The sequence below is a fragment of the Aethalodelphis obliquidens genome, unplaced genomic scaffold (assembly GCF_003676395.1).
Source record: "Aethalodelphis obliquidens isolate GAN/ISIS:26980383/991018 unplaced genomic scaffold, ASM367639v1 scaffold9, whole genome shotgun sequence".
NCBI classification, from domain to species: domain Eukaryota; kingdom Metazoa; phylum Chordata; class Mammalia; order Artiodactyla; family Delphinidae; genus Aethalodelphis; species Aethalodelphis obliquidens.
The window spans coordinates 39,624,699-39,648,067 of NW_020837953.1; the positions used below are offsets into that span (position 1 = coordinate 39,624,699).

Consider the following 23,369-nt stretch of genomic DNA (forward strand, 5'->3'; position numbering starts at 1 on the left):
CCATCTGCCTTCCCTCTACCGTCTCCCTTTTCTCCTCCATGGTTTCACAGAACCTGTTCCCTGAGCCAACAGCTTCAAACAATTTTTTCTTTAACCGTGAAATCCTTTCATCAACCTAAATCTTCCAGGACGGGGGGAAACCAAACATCAGAGACAAGAAAGCCCTGAGCTCTTCTTGGTGAGGAGACAGGAAGCCTGGAGCCCAGCCCCTTAGCCACCCAAGTCCCACAGGACGTCCCTTGAGATATGTCCCCACAACCCCCAGACCCCAGAGCAGAGGCAGCAGCCATGGCCCTGGACCACTTCTGACCCATCGGTGCCCCCCCCCGGGAAAGGAGCCCCACGGGATCCCCAAATCCACCCCCCACATTCTATCCTTCATAAGCTTCCTGAAAGGAAGACCGTCTGAACATCTAACCTCAATTCTTCAGGCTACTAGAAAACACTTGCCCTCCTTTGGAACTTGTTACTTTCCTCCTGGGAAGTCTCCACAACCTTTAGAAAGTCGAGTTCTCGAGTTTCACCTGCCAACTTCTAATTAAAGAAAGAAAAACAGGATGACAACAATAAAAATGACACACACACTGAAAAAAATTCAGAGAAAACTGCTGAACTGAGCTGACTCCATGGAGTGTCATGACTCCTGATCCGCAAGCTTGGGTGACCTGAACACCAGGGCTCTGGGCCTTGGAGGCTCCCTGGACGCCCGAGGACTTGGTACATCTTCCCACGCTCACACTAATTTGCATACCATTACCCAAGAATCCCTGCGCCTGGATTTCGCTTTTGCAAATTCCCACCTGTTTCGTGTCATAAATAAGATAGGAGACAGAAAACTAATACAGCCCAGTGATGCATTATTCATGCCGCGTCACACTGTTATGATAGATTTACAACAGCTAACACATGCAAACTAAGTCTGGGCACTAAACGTGAAAATTAAGGCTGGGGAGGGCGGGTCTGCTTGGGACGGGCAGGGGGAAATCTGGGGTCTGTTGGTGTCCAGGAAACCAGAGAAGTTTCTTCTCTGGCGTGCTTAATGACAAAAAGCATGAGTTCCGGTATCAGAAGCCAGCACCCGGGCACCGGGGTGGTGGCAGGGGGCGGAGCAGTCGGGGCAGACGATGCTGGAACCCCTACAAGGCGGGACTATTGACAACACGCACTTGGGGAAGCACCCGTGCTCAGCACTGAGGTCTGGAGCTGGTCAGCTCTTCTGCCCACCCTGGCCACATGCTCCTTACACACTTAGATCCACCACAGACGGAGCCCACTTCCCTGATGGAAACTTCTTCTCTCTCCACAACCTTTCACTGAGCACCCACTATACATCAGCCTGGTCTTGGCACCAGGAATGTGGTGGGAGCCCACCAGGCACGGTCCTGCCCTACAGGGCCTCGATCTGGCAGATCTGATAATCGTGGCAAGTGCTGTGGAGGAGAAGGGCCCAGTGCCGGTGCTGTGACCCAGTGCACATGGATGAGGGGCCAGACAGGCTTCTCCAGGGTGGGGCGCCAGGGCTCAATGAGAAACAGCTGCCCCGATTAACCCTCACAACAGCCCTGTGGAGTGGGAGCCAGGCCCACGGCCCAAACCGGACGTATCTTGCCCTGTGTTCCGGCACTTTCCAGGCAGGGCTGGGGGCGCCTTGGCCCTAGGCCTGTACTTCTGCAATCACACCCAGGAGGTTCTGGGAAGAAAGGGGGTTGCCTTGGAAACGCCTCAAGGCCGGCGCAGGGGCAAGTCAGAGGTGGGACCTGGGCCCTCGTGCGACACAGCTGTCCTACCCGCATCTCAGAGTCCCACCTGCCGAGTCCCTCTGCCCAGCGGTGGTGGCTGCTATCGAGTAGGACCCACCCCTCCCAGCCTCAAGACCCTCTGACCAGCCCTTTCCGCAAATCCCTTCCCACCTCTTTTCTGGTGTAGCCTCCTGGCCTGCTTCCTCCAAGGCACTTCTCCATCTGAAATCAGCGCCCCAAACCTCCTCCCGCCCAGATTTTCAAACATGTAAGGCAGCAGCCAGCCCCCCTCTCAACCCACCCAACAGAGGAGGGGGTCCTGCACGCTCCCACCAGCACCGGCTGAGAAGCTGGTGCAGCGCCCGGCCCTGGGATGCGCTGGTGAACAAAAGAGGCCAGGTCCCGTTTTCATCTGTTTATGGCCGGGTGGGTGCAGGGGGACAACAACGGTCCTGGAGGCAATTTCAGACAGTGACCAACGCTCTGATGACAAGAAAGCCACTGACGTGTCAAGACCCTGACTGGGGGTGGAGGTGACTCTGATGGAGCCGCCAGGGCAGGCCCCACTGAGGCCGCGGCAGCTGAGCCGAGACCGGGGGATGAGAAGCAGCTGCCCGAGGGACAAGCTGTGGGCACAGTGGCCCTGCCCCAGGCAGGGGGACAGCAGAGGCAAAGGCCTAGTGGTGGGAAGAAGCCCGGCATGTTCAGAGGCCAACAGAGGGGCCAGCGTGGCTGGGGAGCAGAGGTCACAGACCACAGGTCAAGGGGCTGCTTTCTAGTTGGCATCCCCACCTGCACAACGGGCCCAGCTGGCCCCTGCGGCGACGCGAGGATCCAATCACATAAAGCACGCTCGCAGCCCAGCCCCTTCTCCAGCACCCCTCCCTGTCGCTACCGCCCCCCGCCCCTAAGCCGGGGTGACGGAGATCCCGGCACACACTGTGCTGGGGAGCAGCCTCGCCCCGGCGCCCTGGCCAGGCCGACTCGGCAGAGTGCACCCCACAAGGGGAAGGCCTCCTGGTGGCCTGTCGCTAATTCATTTTTTTTTAATTAAGATGCAACAGTCATCCCGCAGCCGACTTCCCCTCCAGCGATCAGTTAAAATGAACTCCCGACAACTGGATTAGACTTTGAAGGTGGCGATCCAGATAATGAACGTGGAGGATGCGGTGTTGACACAGGCCCGGGTGAGCTCCATTATTATTGAACAGGCCTCGCTGCTGCCTCTGCTGGGATCAAGGAGCTGAATAAGCCGTTGGTGGGCAAGCATGAAGCCCAGAGACAGACCGCGGCACCGGCTCCGCAGGACGGGCTCGGCAAGGTCAGGGGCTGCCGGAAGAGGCCAAGTGGGCCTAATGGAGACGGCAGCTCAGAGACTCCTCCCGGGGAGCCGCCCACCCCCATCCCACACAGCACGGGGCTGGCTCTGCTCGGGCCTGGCCCTCGGTGCTCTCTCTGCTCAGGGCATCCTCCCCGCCTCCCCTCCCCCTTCAGCATCACAGCTGACTCACCTGCCCCGCCCAGCTCAGGGATCCTGACCTCCGAAAACCTCCCCTGTCCTGTCCCTCCTCCCCATGTCTGGAACCCCTCGTGCCTCCCCTGGGTTCCCACCAGGCCTGGGCCTGCCCCCACGCCGCACCCCACAGCTTTCCTCCCACTTGGCTGGCACTGACCGTCCTGGGTCTGCTCCTCATACTGGACTCCGAGCTCCTGAAGAGCTAAGAGCAGGTCTCACTTGTGCCCACCCCCCTCAACCCCCTGCACAAAAGGCCTGCAAATCAGGACACCACCTTCCGTCTGTCCACCGCGACTATTTACTATCTACTTAGAGTAAATACCTGCTACGTGAGCTACGTGAGCCAGACGGACATGGGGAAATGAACAGGGTGCAATCCTTGGCCCAGAAGATGTGTTGGTGGAAAAAGCAGGCACTTAAACAATAACACTGCCCGAGAGTGACACAGGACAGGACACAAACTGCAGGGGGACAATGCAGCTCAAAGGAGACCGAGCCTCTGCCACCCAGGCAGCCAACACGGCAGTTAAGATGCCTCAGTTCAGAACTCAGTCGGAGGCCTGAGTTCAGATCCCAACTCTGCCTCCTTCTGGCTGTGTGACTTTGGGCAAGTCACTTAACCTCTCTGGGACTCTTATTTCCTCCTCTGTAAAGTGAAATAATAATAGTACCCATCTCACAGGGTGGTTTGAGGATTAAACGAGCTAATACCTGTAGAGCACTTAACCTCATGCCTGGTCTGCACTACACACTCAATACATGTTGGTTATTATTACTTCCTGGAGGGTGGGAGAAGCAAGGGTAAGGACCTCAGAGTTGACACAATCCCTGGATGAACACTCAATGTCTGTGCACTTGGGCCAGAGCCACGCGACCACACTTCGGCTGACAGGACACTCCTGGGCCCCTGGCGTGGAGCCCTAGGCAGCTCCGAGGCGCTCCAGTCCCCACAGAGGTTCTCAGCCCTGGAGGAGAGTCCAGCACGTTGCTGCCACTAAGCAATGCCTCTCGTCTGAGCTGAGGCACGCTGCCGCTGCAGGACGTGTGCTGAGCCCTCGGCACCCCTTCAGGACCACAGCTGCCTGGACAGCAGCCCAGCCTACAGGCCACTCCTCGGGTCTTCTGGCCACCAAGCCGAGCATGGAGCTGCCGGCTGGGTCCAGCGATCATTAGCAGCAGCGAGACAGAGCAGTTCCCAGAGCCCCGGCACAGAGAAGGCTTCCTCTTTCCCAAGCAGCAGCGAAGCGAGGTTTATTAAATATGCGTGGTGAGGGCTTCCCTGGTGGCGCAGTGGTTGAGAGTCCGCCTGCTGATGCAGGGGACACGGGTTCGTGCCCCAGTCCGGGAAGATCCCACATGCCGCGGAGCGGCTGGGCCCGTGAGCCATGGCCGCTGAGCCTGCGTGTCCAGAGCCTGTGCTCCGCAACGGGAGAGGCCACAACAGTGAGAGGCCCGCGTACCGCAAAAAAAAAAAAAATATATGCATGGCGATCGCCTCGTTACTGTGCAAAGGATTGTGTGTACTGAAGGCGAGCCGCCGCATCGCGCTGCGCACAAACTTTTCAATTTCCCCGGCGGCAGACAGGGGGCGGGGGGGGGAGGGGTGCAGGGCGGGGGGGCGGGGGGGGAGGGGTGCAGGGCGGGGCGGGGGGCGGGCCTGGGCTCCCTCCTGCCCTTTTGCAGAGCCTCCTCCACCACCCCTTCCTCCATCCAAGCTGCTTCCACCCAGTGCCCTCCCAACGCCTTCCAGGTATGCAGAGCAGGGCAAAGGTCATATTGATCCCCTTCTTAAGGACAGCTGGTCCAGAACTAATCTTAAATCATCGCAGCCTCACGCTGGAGCCTCGTGGCCGATTGGCCCGAGGGACAGTGGGGCTGGAGTTGAGCTGCAGGGCCTGGGTGGGACTGCATGGCGGCTGGTGAGGGTCGAAATCGGGCGAGGGCCTCGCCTGGGCCCCACCCTTCCCTTCGTCCGTCTGTCTCAAGCTCCTAGGACAGCTGTCAGCAGAAGGAAGCCTTCCAGCCAGCGAAGCGAGGGGACAGCAGACCTGCAATGCGGACACACACCCCACACCCACCAACACCACCGACTCTAAAGGAGCAGCTCGATTTTCCAAACAAACCACACATACGGCAATAAGGACTTAAGTTAGGCAAACAATGACCACAGTAACCGATGCTCATCCAACACTTAGTGTGTGCCAGGCACTGTGTGAAACAGCCCTTTATATAAACCCTCCCATTGAGTCCTCTTGTACCTCTACACAGTACTGCTGTCATCCCATTTTACAGATGAAGTGACTGAGGCCCAGGAAGGCCCAGTGCCTTGTCCGAGGGTGCACAGCCTGGCGGGGCAAGGATCTCCCCAATCTGAAGCAGGCTGCCGGCAAATCAGTTGCCTCCAGGGGAGTGGGGTGCCCAGCAGACCCGAGGTGGGCATGGCCGGGGCAGGGACAGGGCCTCTGTCTTTGATGACGCCTCCCAATTCCTCCCCGTCTGGAAAGTTTCGTAGCCCTGGGAGGGGCCGCCGGGGGGCCCAGCTTTCACCAGCTCCTCAGGCCCTGCTGCCCACACCGCCTGCCCCAACAACCAGCAGCCACTTTGCTCCCACGGGCCTGTGGTTTCAGGGTCCTGCGGCCTCTGGATCCTTCCTTAGAAGATTCTTCCTTGAAAACAACTCTTAGCTCACATCCTGCCTCCCACTTTCCTCGGCTGCCTTCTGCCTCTCCTGTCCCATTTCCCCTGCTGGCAGCATTGAGGATGTCTGCTGGCCAACAGGGAGCTCACAAAGCCTGCTCCTTCCCACCTCGTCCGCACTCCGCTTTCGGCTTCTTCATGTTCCTGGGCTCACTTTTCCCATATGGGGAACAGAGGGCAGGCTGCGTCTCCCCCATCAGCCTAGAGGCCCCCAGGGAAGAGCTGTGTCTCCCCTAACAGACAGGAGGCCCCCCAAGGGCAGGGCTGAAGCTCCCCCATCAGAATGGAGGTCCCCAAAAGTAGGGCTGAGTCTCTCCCATCAGACTAGAGGCACCCCAAGGACAGGTTGGATCTCCCCAATCAGACTAGAGGTCCCCAAGGGCAGAGCTGTGTCTCCCCATCAGACTGGAGGCCCCCTAAGGACAGGGTTGGGTCTCCCCCATCAGACTGGAGCTCCCCAGGGACAGGGCTGGCTCTCCCCCATCAGACTGGAGGCCCTCCAAGGGCAGGGTTGGGTCTCCCCCATCAGACTGGAGGCCCTCCAAGGGCAGGGTTGGGTCTCCCCCATCAGACTGGAGGCCCTCCAAGGGCAGGGCTGGGCCCGCTTCCCTCTCACCGCTGCCCTAAGCTGGGCCCCAGTGCTCGGCTGCTGGCTGCGTCAGAGCCTGTGCAGGCTGCCAGCCGAGAAAGCTGGGAGGGCACTGGGCCTGGCGTGGTGACAATGCAGGGATGCTTGGGCAGGGGCTGCAGGGGGGCCTCATCCTTTTTCCTGACAAATGTCTTGAGACCCAGGTCAGTTGGGGACCTCAAAAGCCCTGGGGAGCCAGTCCCCACTACTCACCCTCCTCTCAGAAGGCCGAGAAGGTGACAGGCCCTTGAGGGAAGTGACAGGGCAGGGTCCGGGGCAGCAGGGAAGCCCCCAAACGAGAACCAGGGGCTGGGAAGGGAGTCAGTGGCCGCAGCTGCTCAGGGCTCCCCGCCCCTACTCCAGCTCTGCCTGGGAGAAAGAGGACCAAGGAATCCAGAAGCTGGAGTGGGGGAGGCAGCAGTGTCCTTCCTGCTGGCGTCTCCCCGGCCCCTCCCAGAGCCCACCCGCTCTGTCCAGGCCCAGCCCCGCCAGTGAGGTCAAAGGTCCTGGTCCTGTTCAAGCAGCCCCTCAAGGGTGGCAGCCCAGCGTCACCTTTAGCCCCCAGCCCTCTTCTCCTCAAAGGCTGATTGTAGTTCAAAACCCAAATCCTCTGATTCTGCCCGCGGCGCTGCCTCTCACCCCACCTCCCCTTCCAGCACCCAGAAGAACCGCTAATCAAATATCTCCTGGCACTGGCACTGACCAAGCATTATCTCACTGAGCGGCGAAAGGACCGCAGGGAAAGGATGCTTGTTCCCCTTTCACAGATGGGAAAACTCGTGTTCACAGACGGGGTCCCCCAAGGCCCCAGCAGGTGAGTGGGGGAACCGGAAGGCAGAGCCAGGCGTGCACAGCTCCGAACGCTGCACTTCAGCAAAGATGGGAAAGTTAGCGCCAAGACCCTGAGGTTCAATCCCGGGTCTCAGAGCTCACCCACAGCTCCCTGGGCCTCAGTTTCTCCATCTGCCAAACCAGGACAGTGTCATCCGGGACCCGGCCCCAATCCCCTGGGATCTTACAGTCACCTGGCTGTTGAGTAGCTGATGTATGGCTGCACGAGAGAGGATAGAGCGGGCGAGAGAAGCCGTGGAGGCACGCGGGGGCTTGTCTGTTCTGACCCCAAGCCCACACCCACAGCTCCCCTCTGGGCCTGGTGGCCGCTCATTTCAAGTCGATAATCCAAACACATCAAATAACGGCAAACTTCACCAAAATACCATTCAGGGAGCCACGCGGGCATGGGAAGAAGCCCCTGGACCAGGCTCTCAACCCAGGGCTGAGGATCCAGCAATGCTTGTGATGGGCCACGGCAGGACCCAGCAGGCTCCACGTCCACACTGTTTAAAGAGCCCAGCGCCCAGGATGGCTGCGTTCACCCTGGCTATCCCCTCAGCACAGCTGGGTCCTGGGTACCAGTGGGAGCACAGGGACCCCAGCTCCACCTCCACAGGGAGCAGCAGACACAACGGAGGAGCAGCATCACTGCCCAGCGGGCTGGGGAGCCTTCCCCTCACAGCAGCCCCGAGGGTGCGTGTCGGGGCAGGGGGTGGGGCCCCACAGGGATCCTGGCCCCCTCGTGCTGCCCAGAAAACTCTGATGATCCCTGAGACGCGGCTGGGAGCCGAGAGCGGTGCCAGGTAGAATGCAAGAAGGTCTGCAAGGGTGTGCCCGGAGATGACCCCCCCAGGACCTGGACCCACCAGCCACAAGGCAGGGCCGGTACCTGAGTCTGCAAGCTGGTGGCATCCAGGACAGTGACCCGGGGCCCACAGCTGGCCCACACGGTGTCCTCCAGGCTCAGCAGGGTGCGGACGGGCCCAGGTCCCACAGTCAGGCACACAGGCGGGCTCTCCAGGTCCCAGGGGACGCCTCCTGGAGGGAAAGCAAGGAGGCAGGTCAGCAGCAGGGGGTGGGGGATGGCAAACGGCTCAGAGGCCCAGGGCTGCTCAGCCCTCGGGAGCCACGGGCCACAGCGGCCGCCACGCCTGGCTCCGTGAGAGCTCTTGGCCCCTTTCTCTGCCCCTCACCCTCCCCAGTGGCATGGCGGCTGTTCCCATCTGCCTCTGTTTATGTTCCACCCGCTCTGGGGGCTGTACTCCCCACTTCTCCCTCCCTCCCTTCCTCTCTCCCTTTCCCTCTCTTCTGTGCATTCATTCCACACACACCTAGTAAGCACCTACTCCATGCCAGGGCCTGTAATGGGTGCTGTGAAGACAGAAATAAATCAGACACAGACCCTGCCCTCAAGAAAATCCCCGCTGGATGGAGAAAACAAAGGGTTAAACAGCAGTTACCACACGAAGTGCCAAGCCCAAGTGGCCAGGCATGCACAGAGGGCCTTGAGAGCTGTTAAGATGGAAGGAACCAACTCTGCACAGGGGAATTCCAGGGAGGCTTCCCCGAAGAGGCAGCATCCACAGAGCCCTGCCAAGAAGGTGGCACGTGGTGGGGAGTGTCCTGGCCCTGGTTCTGCTGGCAGCTAACTAAGGACCTTGAGTGCACCTCTCTACTTCTCAAGGCCTCAGTCTTCCCACCTGTAAAATGGGGAGGGTGCTGCGAATAAGACTGTCTCTGAAGACATTTCTGACACTGTAACTTATTGAAAATGAGTCTCGCCTTCTCACACAGCTTCTCGCCTACTCCAAGGCACTCTGTCACCTCTACCAAGATCTCTGATGACCTTCCTCCTCCAGAGATGCCACCACCCCAGGTATGGAAGGAGGAAGTCCCGAGAGGCCATCGGTCCCCAGCCCACCATCCCTGAAGACAGGCAGATGAAGGGATCCGGCCCAGCACTGAACGAGGCTCTCTCCCACCACCCTCAGGGATGCTCGGCTCACCCAAGAACAGGCCAAGGATCTTCCCTGGCATGAGAGCAGTGCCCACGGAGACTGGTTTTTCTCTGAAGCTACACCTGATGCCATACAGAACCCCAGAGGCTGTCCTGTCTGCCAGGGTGCCAGATGGGACAGGAGGGTTGAGCAGGAAGTGGGGCACACCTCTGAGATACCATCAGCAGCGGGAGGCAGGACAGAGCCTGCCACTGGCTTGTCAGTGCCCAGCCACTCCCATCCCCCCTCCACAGGGTCCCTGGAAGGGGTGCAAAGCAGCCCCGGCACAGGCCCTCCCTCTGAGCCAGCTGCTGGGTGGTGCGATGGAGCTGTCTGCAGAGCTGGAGGGGTGTGGCAGGAGGACCCATGGAAGACAGACCAGATTCCCCCACCAGCACGCTCCCCTCCCCTTCCTGTCAAGCGTGTTCTCCTCTCCCCTTCAGCCCTACTTAAACTTGGCAGACTCCCAGCTCAGCTAAGAGTTGGAAAATACACCCCCCAGCCCCCGCCCAACCAACACACATCCAGTTCTTTCCAGCCCATGAATAGGAGCATGTGGGAAGCTGCGGCCTCTCAACCTCTGCATTAACTTGGATGGGTGATGGTGACGTCACCTCTCTGAACCTTAGTTTCCTCATCTGTAAAGTGGGCATGATAACCGTGCCTACACCTCGCCGGATGTTGGAGGGATCAAATTAAATGTGGTGAATGTTTAGCACAGGGTGGGCACCCAGTGAGGAGCGTTGACAGCTGCTGCCACATTCTGTTACACGTGGGCATGCCAGGCACTCTTTTCATGAATTATTTCATTACCTCCCACCAGCCTGTGTGGAAGATTCTATTCTTATCCCTGTTTTACAACTGAGAAAACTGAGACCCAGAGTTTAGAGAACCAGTCCGAATCACACAGCTCGACGGGACCCGCTGCTCATTAGCTCTGCCTGTTGGCTGTCTTTTGACACAACACGAGAGCCCGCGGAAGGGCACTGACTGATGCGACGGCAGACACCCAGGGAGCCCAGAGCTTGCACAGAGCCACCCAAGGAGGGTGGACCAAGCAGGGTTGGAACTCGGCTAACTCTGTCCTGGCCTCCTTCCCCAGTCCCTGCTGCCCTCTCAGGTTCCAAGGGTTTCTAAAGATCTCTGGGGAGAGTGACCATGACGCAACCAGGCCTCCACAAGGGACGCTGACCCCCATCGGGCCACCAGAGCCACAAAAATACGAGGCTTTGCGCGCCCTCCAGCGGCCAGAGGTGAGTACTGCTTGTGGCCAGAAGCTGGAGCTCCCGCCACTAAGGCTAAGGTGGGGGCTGAGAACCCTGCCAGGAAGGAAGCAGCTGGGATACTGGAACCACACCCCCAAAACGGAAATGCGAGCTCTGCCCCGTGGGCAGTGATGACCAGCAGAGCCCGTGCACCCTCTACGCTGTACCTTCCTGGAATAGTACAGCTGCCTGGGGTAGGGGGTAGCATCTGCTACCCTTGAGGGTCACATGTGCACTGACCACTCCTCTGCCTGCTGGGCATCTCTCCTGAATCCAGGAGAGAATGATTAACTGATAAAATAATACCGATATCATTATATCAAAAAGGACACAGGACAGGAGTCCCTGATCTGAAGGCCCATGGTGGGACCCTAAACAAGAGGTTTCCCCTTGCTGGGACTCAGTTTTCCAATCTGCACCCCAAGGGGACAGACCTCTGACCTCTAAGGTTCTTCCCAGCCTCCACAGGCCACAAGTCTAAGACTTTAAACATAATCATTGTGAGCTCTGGGCAGGGCTAGAGCCCTACCCACCCCAAGCCTGCCGGGGGATCCATCCCTCCACCTGCTCCCTGCCCACCAGTGGCTGTAGGTACACATGCTCCAGAACACACGTGCACACCTACAAATTCACACCCGCCCCCTGCAAGACGGCCCATTCGTGAGGGCTGGGCCCGGCATCAGCTCTCACGCCAGATGAACGGAGATGAAGCCCCTGTCTCAGCAAAAGCAACTTCAAGAGGCAGGAGTCCCTCCTCCCCCAGGCTGCAGGGGAGAAAGCCCAGCAGGTGTCCTTGGGGGTCCAGATGGAGCCGGAGCCAGAAGTTAGGATACAGAGTGCAAGTCGTTGAGATCGAGGGGGACCCAAAAGGCAGCCAGTAACAGTGATGATGGTGGAAAGGCAACAGGCATGAGTCTGTGCCCAGGCTCCGTTCTGGGCACTTGTGTGACTGACCGCACCTGGCCTTCACAACCACCCGCTGCCGTGGGGCTGAATTCATCCCCATTTTACAGGTGAGGAAACTGAGGCTCCAAGAGAAGCAGCAGCAACAGGCCCGATCTCTCACAGCAGGGACCCAATCCCGACAGCCTGACCACGTCCCAGACCATCATTCACCCATTCCATCGTCTGGTCCCTCCGGGGGGTGACCCTGGCCCACGTCCCCAGCATCTAACCAGGGACATTCCCACACCCCAACCCAGGCCCGGTCACGCTCCTGTCTCTGCTCGGAGCCGGGGGTGGTGGCGGACAGAGGGGGTCCAGGCAGCCCCGTCCAAACACAGGATGGGCAGGGGGAGGGGTCACCTGGCTCATGTCCCAGCGCAGTACCAGCCACCTCGTGGGCACTGAACGCGTATTTGCTGCGCGAGTGAATGAACGAATGAGGGAGCGAATGCTGATACGCGGAGGCTCCTGGGGGCAGCAGACTGACTGCCACGGCCACGCTGCCATGGAGTCGGATTCTCCATCTGTCACCTGGAGCTTGGACTCCAAGGCCCCCCCAGCTCTAACAGCCCAGGACTCCAAGTGGCCTGGTGACCTTAGAATCTTCACAGTTACCTCACAGCTGCTGGTTCCACAGGACCTCCAGGACTCAGCAGGTCCCCAGGTTGGTTTCGACCTGTTTCACCCAGTATTTCTGGTCCTGCCCTCCTCCAATGAGCCAAAGCTGGGCCAGGGATGCCAGCTTTATCTGGTCTTGGTCTTAGCCAGGCCCAGGCAAGACGGCAAACCTGTCTTATGGACACTGACAGATATCTCACCAGTATCTGCTCCGCACCCAGAATAAGGGTCTGGATTATTCAAAATCCCCATGGGGCACCAGAGGTGGGTTCTGCGGGCCCAAGGCCAGAGGCTGGCCCGGGAGCAGCTCCCAGCTCCAGCTTCGGGGCTGGGACGGAGTCGGGGTATCTGAGGGGTATCCGAGGCCCCACGGCTGGGTCATGGGCCAGGCTGATGATTCCAGACCCAGCCACATGCAGCCCAGATGAAAGGCGTGTGGTCCTGAGAGCCCCCCTTCCTGCCCTGGCCACCTCTGGAGGACACCATAGGAAGGGGAGGCACCAGGCCAAGGTCTCTCCCAGAGGCCTCCCTGGCCAAAGGCAAACCAAAAGCCAGAGGGTGGGCTCCCATGGACAGAGTGACCCAGACTCCCCTACCCGGCTGGCTGCGGCAGCCTCCCAGACAGCCTGCCTACGTCCACTCCATCCACCAGCCACAGTGCTCGGCCACTCCCAACACTTCCCTCCACTTCCCATCGACCGAGACAAACCCCAGGCCCACAGGGTCCAGTCCATCTGCTCCCAGACCCTGCCTGGTGCCGCTTCCCACTCCGGCTACTGTCCAGCAAGACAGCCTCCCCACCAGACCAAATGCTCTCCTGCTTCCAGGTCTCTGCACATGCGCTTCCCTCGGCGAGAACACTGTTCCCCCAACTCTTCACTGGCCTGGCCGCTTCTCCTTCTTCGGGTCTCACCTTCAGGATCTCACTCCTTAGAGGCCTTCACCAACCAGCCCACCCCACGCACAGGAGGTCAGGCTCTCACCCGACACCCTCTTCCTCCCCTTAGGACTCTCAGCACGATGTGTAATAGTAAGCTTCCTGCCTGTTCATTTGACTCATCTATAAATTAAACTTGTCTCCCTCTATAAACTGTGAGGGTGGGCTCACATCTGGTTTGCTGGCCACCATATCCATGGTGCACAGTAGCTGCTCAGTAAATAGTTGGGGGACAAATGTTTGCAAGGTGGGACAGCTAGTGGAGCATCTCAACCTCCTCCTCTAGGCAAGAGAGCACCCAGCCAGCCCTGGAGGGAGGATACTTAGGTTCAGGTCTCGGCTCACCTGTGGGACTCTGGGCAGTCCCTTCCCACCCAGAATATGAGGGTGTGGCATCTGATGGTCCCCTTTGGTTCTGACGAACCACCAGGCTCCAATCCCAGGCTGAAAGCCAATGCTTAGACCCCATCCCCCTATGGGTTGAATTGTGTCCCCCAAAATTCAGTCATTGAAGTCTTAACCCCTAGTACCTCAGAACGTGACCTTGGTTGGCAACAGGGTTGTTGCAGTTGTAATTGGTTAAGATGAGGTCATATTGGAGGAGGGTGGGCCCGTAATCCAACATGACTGGGGTTCTTATTCCAAAGGGCTATTTGGACACAGGCTCACCCAAAGAGAACCCCACATGAAGATGGGGGTTATGGTGCCACAAGCCAAGGAACTACCCAAAGCTGGGAGAGAGGCCAGGAACAGATCCTTCCCCAGTGCATTCCGAGGGAGCACGGCCCTGCTGACACCCTGATCTTGAACTTCCAGCCTCCAGAATGTGAAACAATACATTACACTGTATAAACCACTCAGTTTGTGGTACTTTGTCATGGCAGCCCCAGCAAACCGATACACCCCCTCGCCTCCTCCCAACCCGGACGCCCAAACTGATGAGTCAGGAACCAAGACGGAAAGGGCTGGAGGCAGCCGAACTGGCGGCTGAGAAGCCAGCGCGGGCAGGGCAGGGCTCCCAGCCTCCCGTGGGAGCCAGAGGGTAAAAGTCTCCTGAGAACCCCTGATCTAGATCTCCGAAAATCTGAGCCCATGTTGACATTCACACGCACAGTCTGTCTGATGGTGAGAGGGATTTTTTCCCCCTCCCTCTACCCCCATTAATTAAAAACTATAAATGCCTTATTGAAAGCTAATTTAAAATACCAACACAGTGCCAAGTGGCACAAAAAAAAAAAAAAAAAAAAAAAAAAAAAACTCAGTACAAATATCCGGTTATAATCCTGCCACAGGCTGTGATGATGCAGCAATTAGAGGCGCGTGGGAGGGGGAGGGAGGCTGAGGCTTCGGCACATCAGCTCTCTCTGGAGGTGCTGGGGGCAGCTCTCTGCTCTGCCCAGCCCTTGCCATTGGACTGGGAGCTGAACGAGTCACAAGGGGACAGGGGACCACAGCACTCGTGTCCCTCCCCGAGTCTCAGCATCAGCATCCGTAAAGGGGAGGCAGTTCTCAAGGGTCGTGGCGAGAATTAAGACAACGCGCCTGCATAAGCACTTCACCCCATCCCGGCAAACGGCAGCTCAAACGCTGTCAGCCTTGCTCTCCAGACGTTATTATCTGTGCCGTCGATGACTTAATAAAATAATGGAGCTTGAAATGCCTCACCCCACTGGGCACTCGCTGTGCCGGCTCCTATGCTTTGCCTTCACTGCACCTTTTACCCCACAGGTACCCGTGAGCTGTGGGTGTTACCATGATTCCCATTTTACAGATGAGGAGACTGAGGCACAGAGGAGAAGCTGCTCGCCCATAGACACATCTGTCATCAGGGCAGAGCGTGGACATGAAGCCAGATCTATCTGAGCCCAGAGACCCTGCTCTCATCCAGCAGAGTTTCCCGCCAATGGGCTGAGTTGCCTGTATGGTAGTGAGCACCCTGTTCCTGTGGGGATCAGGGATCTCCAATCTCCCCAGCACTTCGATTCCCCGATTTTTTTCTGAGCTGCCTCCCTGGCCTGCCTCCCATAGACGCTCTGGTACAGGATGTGGCTCTCAGTCAGGGCCCAGGGCTGCCCCCATCGCCCCCAGCCCCCCATCCTTACCGCTGGTTCCGGGGTACGCGGCGAGGGTCCCATCCTGCAGGCCGGCAAACAGGTGGAAGGGGCTGTGCCGCAGGCAGAGCACGGGCTGCAGGCCTGGGCTCCTGCAGGTCGCCAGGCACTGGGTGCCCGTGTCCACACTGCTGTAAACCAGGATGCTGTGGGGAGAGGTCAGGTGACTCACTTAGCCCCCCAGGTGCCCACTCCCCACGTGCCCTCCTGGTGAGAGTCTCCGAGCCGCCCCAACCAAGCTCAGTGAGCCCCCCTGCTGTGTGAACAGGCCGCTGCTCGGACTTTTCCATGGGTGGCCTTTAGAGGATGGTGCCCGTGGAAAACAGGGGGCTCTGGGTGCAGCACAATAGAGGGGCTAAGAGAACAGTTTTCAGGGTCACACAGACCCGAGGGTGAATCCAGACGGGGCCCATCCAGCTGACTGCCCTGGACCGCTGAGCCTCAGTCCTCTCCAAGAAACGGGGCCGTGATGCCTACCTCACGGCCATGAAAAGGAAGGAAGCACCGACGTGCTACGTGGGTGAACCCTGAAAATGTTATGGGGAGCGAGAGAAGCCAGACACAAGAGGCCACACACTGTGTGACTCCGTTTGCCTGAAATGTGCAGAAGAGACAAATACAGAGCAATGGGAAGTGGACTCGTGGTTCCCAGGGATTGAGGCAGGGAATGGGGGCTGACACAGGGTTTCTTTTGGGGGTGGTAAGAATGTTCTAGAACTATGTAGTGGTGATTGTTGCCCATCATGAATGTACTGGAAGCCACTGAATTATACGATTTAAAATGGTTAAAGTGGTGAATTTTATGTTGTTTGAATTTGATCTCATTAAAAGCAAAGAGTGTTCACCAGACCCCTGGGTTCCATGGACCCAGACCAGGACATCACAGAGCCTCTAGTGTCTCCAAGTTGGTTCTACGTATGTTAGCTTTTAGCTCCTCCCCCAGCTGCTTGTGTGGGAAACACTTCATAGTGGGGCTACTGTGAGGCTCACAGCCCCTGGCTCAAGGAGCAGCACACAGTAGGGGCTCAGGAAACATCCTCTCTCCCCGCTTCCCCCGACTCTAGGACAGGCATGAAAAGCTTGGAGCTATGAGGAGGACGTGGGGCTGTAGCCCATCTCAGGGTCTTGTTCATCACCATCTTCACCTTCTATTTAAGTGGGATGAATATTCATCCTCCATCCACACGGCTGGACCCTGCAGCAGGCTAAACTCTGGCGGGAGTGCCCCTTGCTGCAAGGAAGTATTGCTGACTCACCAGCTCCGGGAGGGTCTTACTGAGGGAGCCCCCTCTGCCAGCAGGTCTCATAACCTGGGAACACCCAGGACGCCTACCCGCCCTGCAAAGCTAACTGAGGCCATAGCTGGGTGGATGCTGTCAATTACAGAGAAGGGACCTAAAGGCTTCACATGTCCCATGTCCTAGTGGACTCTCACCGCGGCCCTGCATGGAAGGATGCTAACACCCACTTCACAGACAGGAAACTGAGGCTCAGAGCGGTTAAATGGCATGAGGAAATAACAGATCCAAACCCAGCTCTGGCTGACACTGAAGTCAGCGTTGCCCTCAGTACCACACTACCTGGAAGGGAGCCAGCTTGCGTGAAGCAGCCACTGAAGGGTCCTGGTTAAAGTGCGAGCAGCTCCTGGTTCCCCCTTTCTGCTCTCAACCAGGGGTGGAGAATGTTGGTGGGTGACAAGCCAAAGCTACACGGACAGCCTCCGATGCACCTGCCCAGTCCTGCCCCAGGCTGTTCCCAGTCCCTCCTCCCCAGACCCCTAACCTGCCATCCTGGAGCCCGAGGCAGACGGTGGGGTGCACTCCAGCCGAGGCGTCAGCAGCCAAGCACTTCTTGTCTCCGTCTCTGCTCTCCTCCTCCTCCGGCTCCGGAATGTACTCCATGCAGAGCACAGGGGCCACCAGCGGAAAGGACTTGACCGTGCGGGGCGCGGGCCGGTTCAGGGAGAAGATCTCGACCTGGCCCCCTGCACCTTCCTGCCCGCCCCCAACCTGGGGCAGAGACCCAGAGAGGCCATCAGGTGAGAACCATGAGAGCAGAGGCAGAGCTCAGCCCCTGCCTCCCAGGGACCCGTCCCGAACTTCTACTTGCCACTGGGGTTAGGTATCAAGAGAAACGTCCCCCCTCCTGCCCACACATATCCTGCTGTCACTGAAGGTCGCTTGGTCCCAGCTGCCATGGCAACAAGTTAGATTCAGGGTCCAAAGGAAATCAGGTAAAGAACTAAGGTGGACTAGATACCCGGTCAGCTTTCTATTTCCTCATCTCCAGGGTGAATTTCAACCAACAAATAGTGAGCATAACACTCTGCGCTTTAAAATGTCCTTCTCTGTCCTGTTCACTGTTCTACCTCTGTGTCTAGCACATGGCAGGCACTCATTATATGCTTGCTGAGTGGATGGATGGATGGAAGGATAATGGATGGATGGATGGATAGATGGATGGAAGGATAATGGATGGATGGATGGAAGGATAATGGATGGATGGATGGATGGATGAAAGGATAATGGATGGATGGATGGATGGATGGATGGAAGGATAATGGATGGATGGGTGGATGGATGGATGCATCATGTGCTAGACACTGAGGAAACAGTGAAGAACAAATCACCCTCAGAGGGGACATTTGGGCTGAACTCTGAAGGGTGAGCCAGAGTTTCCCTGCTTAAGTACCTGGAGACAGGAATAAGCAAGAGGAAGTAGAGGATGTCCAGAGGGGTGGTGAGGCTGGAACCTCAGCGAATCTATGGGAGGCCACCATCTGCACACCAGGAGCATGCGGGGTGGAGAACACCTATTTGAATCGAGGGAGGCTCTGCCAGGAACCCCAGGGGCAGAAAGGTGGGCTGGGATCTCCGTGAGAGATGGGCGGCCCTGCCCCCTGACTCCTGGAGTGAAGACCCTGCCATCCACATACTCCACACAGCTTCCCGTTCATTTCCGTCATGGCACCAAGGCCACTTCCAAGCTCACAAATAAGTGAGCTTATTTGCCCCTTATTTGTGAGGGTTTTCTGTTGTCCCTGGTGAGGTCACACCTGCCAACTCTGAGCACAGAGCCTGGCACAGAAGTTCCCAGGAAGACCTTGCTGGATGAAGGTGCAGAAAATGGGGGCCACAGGCAGGCAGCTTTCTCCAGCACCCACCCCAGGTGCCACCCTCCCTGCTCATGCCCTGAGGCCAGAATCCCTGGCTGGGCCTGGCGGTTACTCACCCAGAGGTAGCCCTGTGGAAGGGAGGTGCTGACAGCCGAGAAGCCCAGCAGGGGACAGCTGACAGGGCTGTGGATCAGGGCCCCAAGCTGCAGAGACAGACGGCACACACAGGGTTAAGTGTCGAGGTGACTGAGATGCTGACATTTGACAGCAAGACCTTGGTCTGAACCACCCAAGGGGCTGTTAAACCTGCAGATTCCTGGGTCCCCTTCAGGCCCCGAGTGAGGCCCCTGAGAGTGGAGCCAGAAAGGGGACAGGTTCCTCCCCAGGCAGCTCCTATGCACTCGCACTTGACCATTGCTCTCCTAGAACCTTCTGGCCAAAAGGAGGCTGAATGAAACTCTGGGCCAGCAGAGGGATTTTCAAACCAGGCAACTTCCAGATAAGATTTGTTGAAAACCACTAATGCCCACGCTCCATATTTTACAAACGGGGAAAATGAGGTCCACGGAAGACACGCAATTGCCCGAGGCCACGGGGACGGTAAGTGCATCCCCCAGGGAAGCACAATGGAGGGGGATCCTCAGGTCAACAGAGCCCCCCTGCAGACGACCCCTCCAGGACCAGAGGGCTGGGTCCTCGGTCTGGGGCTCCGTCTGTAATGGGTTGTCACTGAGAACCACCAGCCGCTTCTTCCTTGAGCATCTGCTACCCCAAACCCCGTGCCTCTGGTGGCTCTCCGGGGCCTGTTTCCTGAGCTAGATCTGCCCGTCTGTCTCTCCCTGTCCACATTGGCCAGGACAGCAATGTGAGGAGATGGCCTGGCCCTTTCATGGGCCTTGTTGGAAACTCCAACCAGACTTAAGGAGAAGGAGGCTGAGTGGGGAGAGCTCCAAGGTGCCCCCAGGAGAAATGCAGCACCGCTGGACCTTTTGACAGGCAGGTGCTGCCCTCTGCTGGTCCTGAGGGCCCGGCCAATCCCAGCCCTGCTAGAATATTCTAATAAAGTCTCCAATGGCCATGGGTGAGGGGACCCAAAGAGGTCACCGCATCCAGCCCCCTCATTTAGGAGTTGGCAAACTTGAAGTTTGGTGGGTGGGGGGATGTGACTGGTTCAAGGTCACACAGCAAGTTAATGGCAGAGTCGGGGCTGGATTTCAGTTCCAAATCCCAGCCCAGTGCTCTTTCTGGCTGAACTCTACCCAGAGGCCAGACTGCCAGGCTGGAGACCTTGGCACTCTGGGGTACAACTTATGCCGGGCCTCCTGGGCACCCTCAGCCCCCTGTTCCCCATCACTTTGCTTCTTGGGGGGCCCACATCCAGAGGGGTGCCTGGCCCTTTCTGCCACGCAGCTGCTCCTGTCCTCTCAGACGGGGAGGGGGCAACCGCAGCCCTGGCTCAGACATTTCCATGGCAACTCCAGCAGGCTGGATGTCAGCCCGGTCAACAGAGCCTGGGTCCAAGACGATGGCAAAAACTCAAACGGCTCCCTGGAGGGGCAAGGCCCTGGACCCAGAAGTCCTGTCCATGCCAGGAAGCCGACTCCCCAAAATCAAGGTGCCCCATACAGAGCGGAGGAGAGCACAGGCTGTAGAAAGGAGGCCAGCTTTGGACGCAGCCAGCGGGCTCCAGTCCCAGCTCGGCTGCTACCAGCTGGGCGACCCCACAAACCCGTTCTTCATGGTCATGGGGACCTTGACATCCTGTCAGGATGGCCTTGGGGAGTAGAGATGGTGGACGTGAAGCCCAGCAGTGGCCACTGCTCACGAGGACTTCCTGTGAGATGCGTGAGCACTCACTAAGCAGTAACACGCCGTCAGCAGAACACTATGGGGGAGGGGCTGTTCCACATGAGCCACTGTGACACACAGTTAGGAGCCAGGGACCCACGAACAGCAATTCTGGCGGATGGAGGGTGAGAGCCGGGACAGAGCCCACTTAGCTCGTGTACTGAGGCCTAGGCAAGCCTGCCGACAAGACCCTCTGCAGCTCTGGGATGCAGCCCCCAGGCCCCCAAGATGCTTGCGTGTTAAAGCTCCCCAGAGTGGGCACCCACCCCCTCCCCAAGGCCCTGTCCCCAGCCAGGCCTCTAACTGGACCTCAGCCCAAGGGAGAAGGGGTTTGCACTGAGCCCTCCCCTTCCCACCCCCCTTGCCCGCCAGGGAGAGGCTTACACCTCGGATGGAGCCCAGGTTCAAGAAGAACCTCCCAACACCTGACAGTCAGGCTATCGCAAACCCCCCAAAACAGACACCAGTGACTTTTCCTTCCTGGGGACCAAGATGTCCTCAAATATTTGCTTCCAATTCTTGAACTCCGAAGGCAGGGCACACAGCAGACGGTAAGCATTTGACAAGAATCGTATCATTTAACCCTCACTATGACCCAATCAGGGAGGCACCACGGCCACCCCAGTTTACGCACTGAAGACACAGCTGGGACGTGCAGAGCTGGGATTCAGACCCAGGGCAGGGTGGCTCCCGTGGGTGCTCTTTCCCTCCCCCAAGCAATTCCCTGATGAGTCTGAAGGCCATGGTGCAGCCCAGCATGGGGACCGGCCATCCTCAGCACCGAGAGGAGAGATGCTCTTTCCTTCAAGCCCAGCATCCCCGCTCCCTTGAGAGAAAGAACCCAGCACACACCCCCATCTGGCTGGCAGTACAAGAGGTCTGAGCTCATCTACGCTGGGAGAGGGGTTGGAATAAAGAGCCTTTCCGGGAGAACAGCCTCGGCTGCTGCTCTTGTCGGGCCAGCCGCGGAGCCCGAGTCCTGGACCCCCGGGACTGGGCGTGGGGAGAGGTGTAGGCAGGGACCCACACGCTCACATCTGTTCGCAGTAATTGGACAAGGCCCTGGAGCTCAAGGCCCTAATCCACCTGCTGCTGGCACGGAGCCGATGGGCACATGTGTCTGGTCCGGGGTGGGAGGCAGGTGCAAGCAGAGGGCACGGTGTCTTGGGGCCCAGCAAATGGGGACATGCAGGCTCTGATAAGTCCCTCGGGAGCTCCACGGGCCCATCACTCGCGGGGATTCCCTCACAGCTCCCTTGGATCCCTCGGGGGCGGGGCGGAGGGTGGTGTTCCTCAGGAGAGGTCGGGCAGCGGGCCGGGAGGGGCCTGAGGACGCTTCCAGCCTACACGGCCCCAGCCCCATGGGCTTCACACGAGGAGATTCTGAGGCCCAAGTCCCCCCAGGGAGAGGAGGCAGATGGCTGCCCGCTCAGGTGGGCGTTTCTTGCAGGGAGGCCCCGGAGGCAGCGGCCTGTCTGTGACCCCACCACCCCGTGTGGCCTGTCAGGGCATGGGCCCGCGTCCTGTATTCCCCAGAGGCCCAAGGCCCCGGGGGGAGATGGGACAATCCATTCCCCACCCCAGAAGTCCTTCTCCACGGGATGCGCTAGGGCCAGGAGAGCCGCAGGCAGGGGCGACCTGAACCGTCCCTACCGCGAGGCCCACAGGCAACCCCCAGGAGGTAAGAGCCTCCCGTTATCAATAAATAAGGACTGAAGTCCTACAAAGGCTGGGACTGTTTGGTGGGGCGATCGCGCTGGGGCACATGCCAGCCAAGCCCCAGGGAGCGGCGGGAAGGCACAGGATCAGGCAGGGGTCAAGAAAACCCTCCTTGCCCAGCGGGCAAGTTATCACTCCTGAATCCCTTCTCTCAGCCGCAAGGAGTAGCAGCCCCTCCTCTGAGGGCAGCTGCGGGGATCAGAGTTCATCGCTGGGAAATGCCCAGAACGGAGCCTGGCACGGATGCCTCTGGGAAGGGCCTGACCCCAAGTTGTCAAGACTAAAGGACTTTAAGTCATATCGCTGTTGCTGTTATTGTTGTTGTTGTTATTACGGCCACTGTCCCCTGAGCACCCGCTACCAGTCAAGCTCAGTGCTGGGAACCTGACCCAGCCTCTCTCACTGAATCCCTAAATCAGGCTGTGGAACAGGAAACAGCAGCCCACGCCGCTGACACCAGCTTTCGGGAGCGCAAGCCAAACACTCAGCTCATCCGTCCTCTCCCGCAGCCTCAGCCCCCGCCTAATCTCTCACCAGTTCAGCCATTCCTACCCCAGAGCGCGGCCCCAGTGTCTGCCCACCAGGGCCGGGACCAGGGTGAGGAGAGCGGGGCACTCATCCCAGGGGCACATCTTCAGCGGGGCCCAAACACTCAGAGATATATTTTAACACAATCAAGAAAATATTTTAACACGATTTGTTTACAATAAAAATGCAAAAAAAAAAAAAATCCATAGTGAATAATTACTAAGAGTTTAAATAAAGGCAGGACCTGACCCTGCCTCACCCTAATGCTGGCTCTTTATTTACCAAAAAAAGCCAGCAAACCAAGGCCACAGTTTGCTGGTCTGATTTTTTTTTAAGTATTGTGTGAAAATATCACTTATTTCGACCATGAGTGCCTCACTTGTCTCGCGCTAGTCCTCCCCAGCCTCCAGCCTGGCCTCCTCCCCGCCTCCACCTGCACCAAGTCCCACCCCATCTCAGCAGGATCTCAGCGCCAAGCTCTGCTCCGGGCTCTTGGTCTCCAGCCCGGCTCCCTCCGTGCCCATGGTTCACTCCCACACAAAAGCCAGAAGGATCAGATGATCCTTCCAAAATATAAACCAGATCGTGCCAGTCCCCTGCTTGGAGCCATGCTTGGCTTTCCGTTGCCAAGAATGAAATCCAAACCTGACCCAGCCTGCGAGTCCGGTGTGGCCCAGCTCACCCACCATTGGGCCTCCCCTCCCAGCTCACCGAGCTACAGCCATGCCAACTGCCCCAACCACCCCTATCATGCACTTCTGTGTCAGTCTGTCTTGTCTTGTCAATATTTGAAATATTCTCCCCCTGGGGCCTCAAGGGGTTGGATCCTCCTTGCCATTCCGGGCTCACTTTTTTTTTTTTTTTTTTTTTTT

At 58.3% G+C, this 23,369-nt stretch overlaps 1 protein-coding gene across 13 annotated transcripts in view; it reads right to left on the reverse strand.

Moving 5' to 3' along the window:
* ARHGEF10L (Rho guanine nucleotide exchange factor 10 like) overlaps positions 1 to 23,369 on the reverse strand; it is a 159,808-nt gene that overhangs the window by 20,929 nt on the left and 115,510 nt on the right. For 11 of the 13 annotated variants that reach the window (XM_027109987.1, XM_027109989.1, XM_027109993.1 and 8 more), the window contains 4 exons: positions 18,519 to 18,605; positions 17,070 to 17,296; positions 15,279 to 15,433; positions 8,304 to 8,452 (listed from right to left, as the gene is read on the reverse strand). In XM_027109987.1, the coding sequence (XP_026965788.1) occupies positions 8,304 to 8,452; positions 15,279 to 15,433; positions 17,070 to 17,296; positions 18,519 to 18,605 (618 nt within the window). The remainder of the gene's footprint in view (positions 1 to 8,303; positions 8,453 to 15,278; positions 15,434 to 17,069; positions 17,297 to 18,518; positions 18,606 to 23,369) is intronic. The other 2 variants (XR_003433416.1, XM_027109997.1) reach the window with 1 other exon arrangement.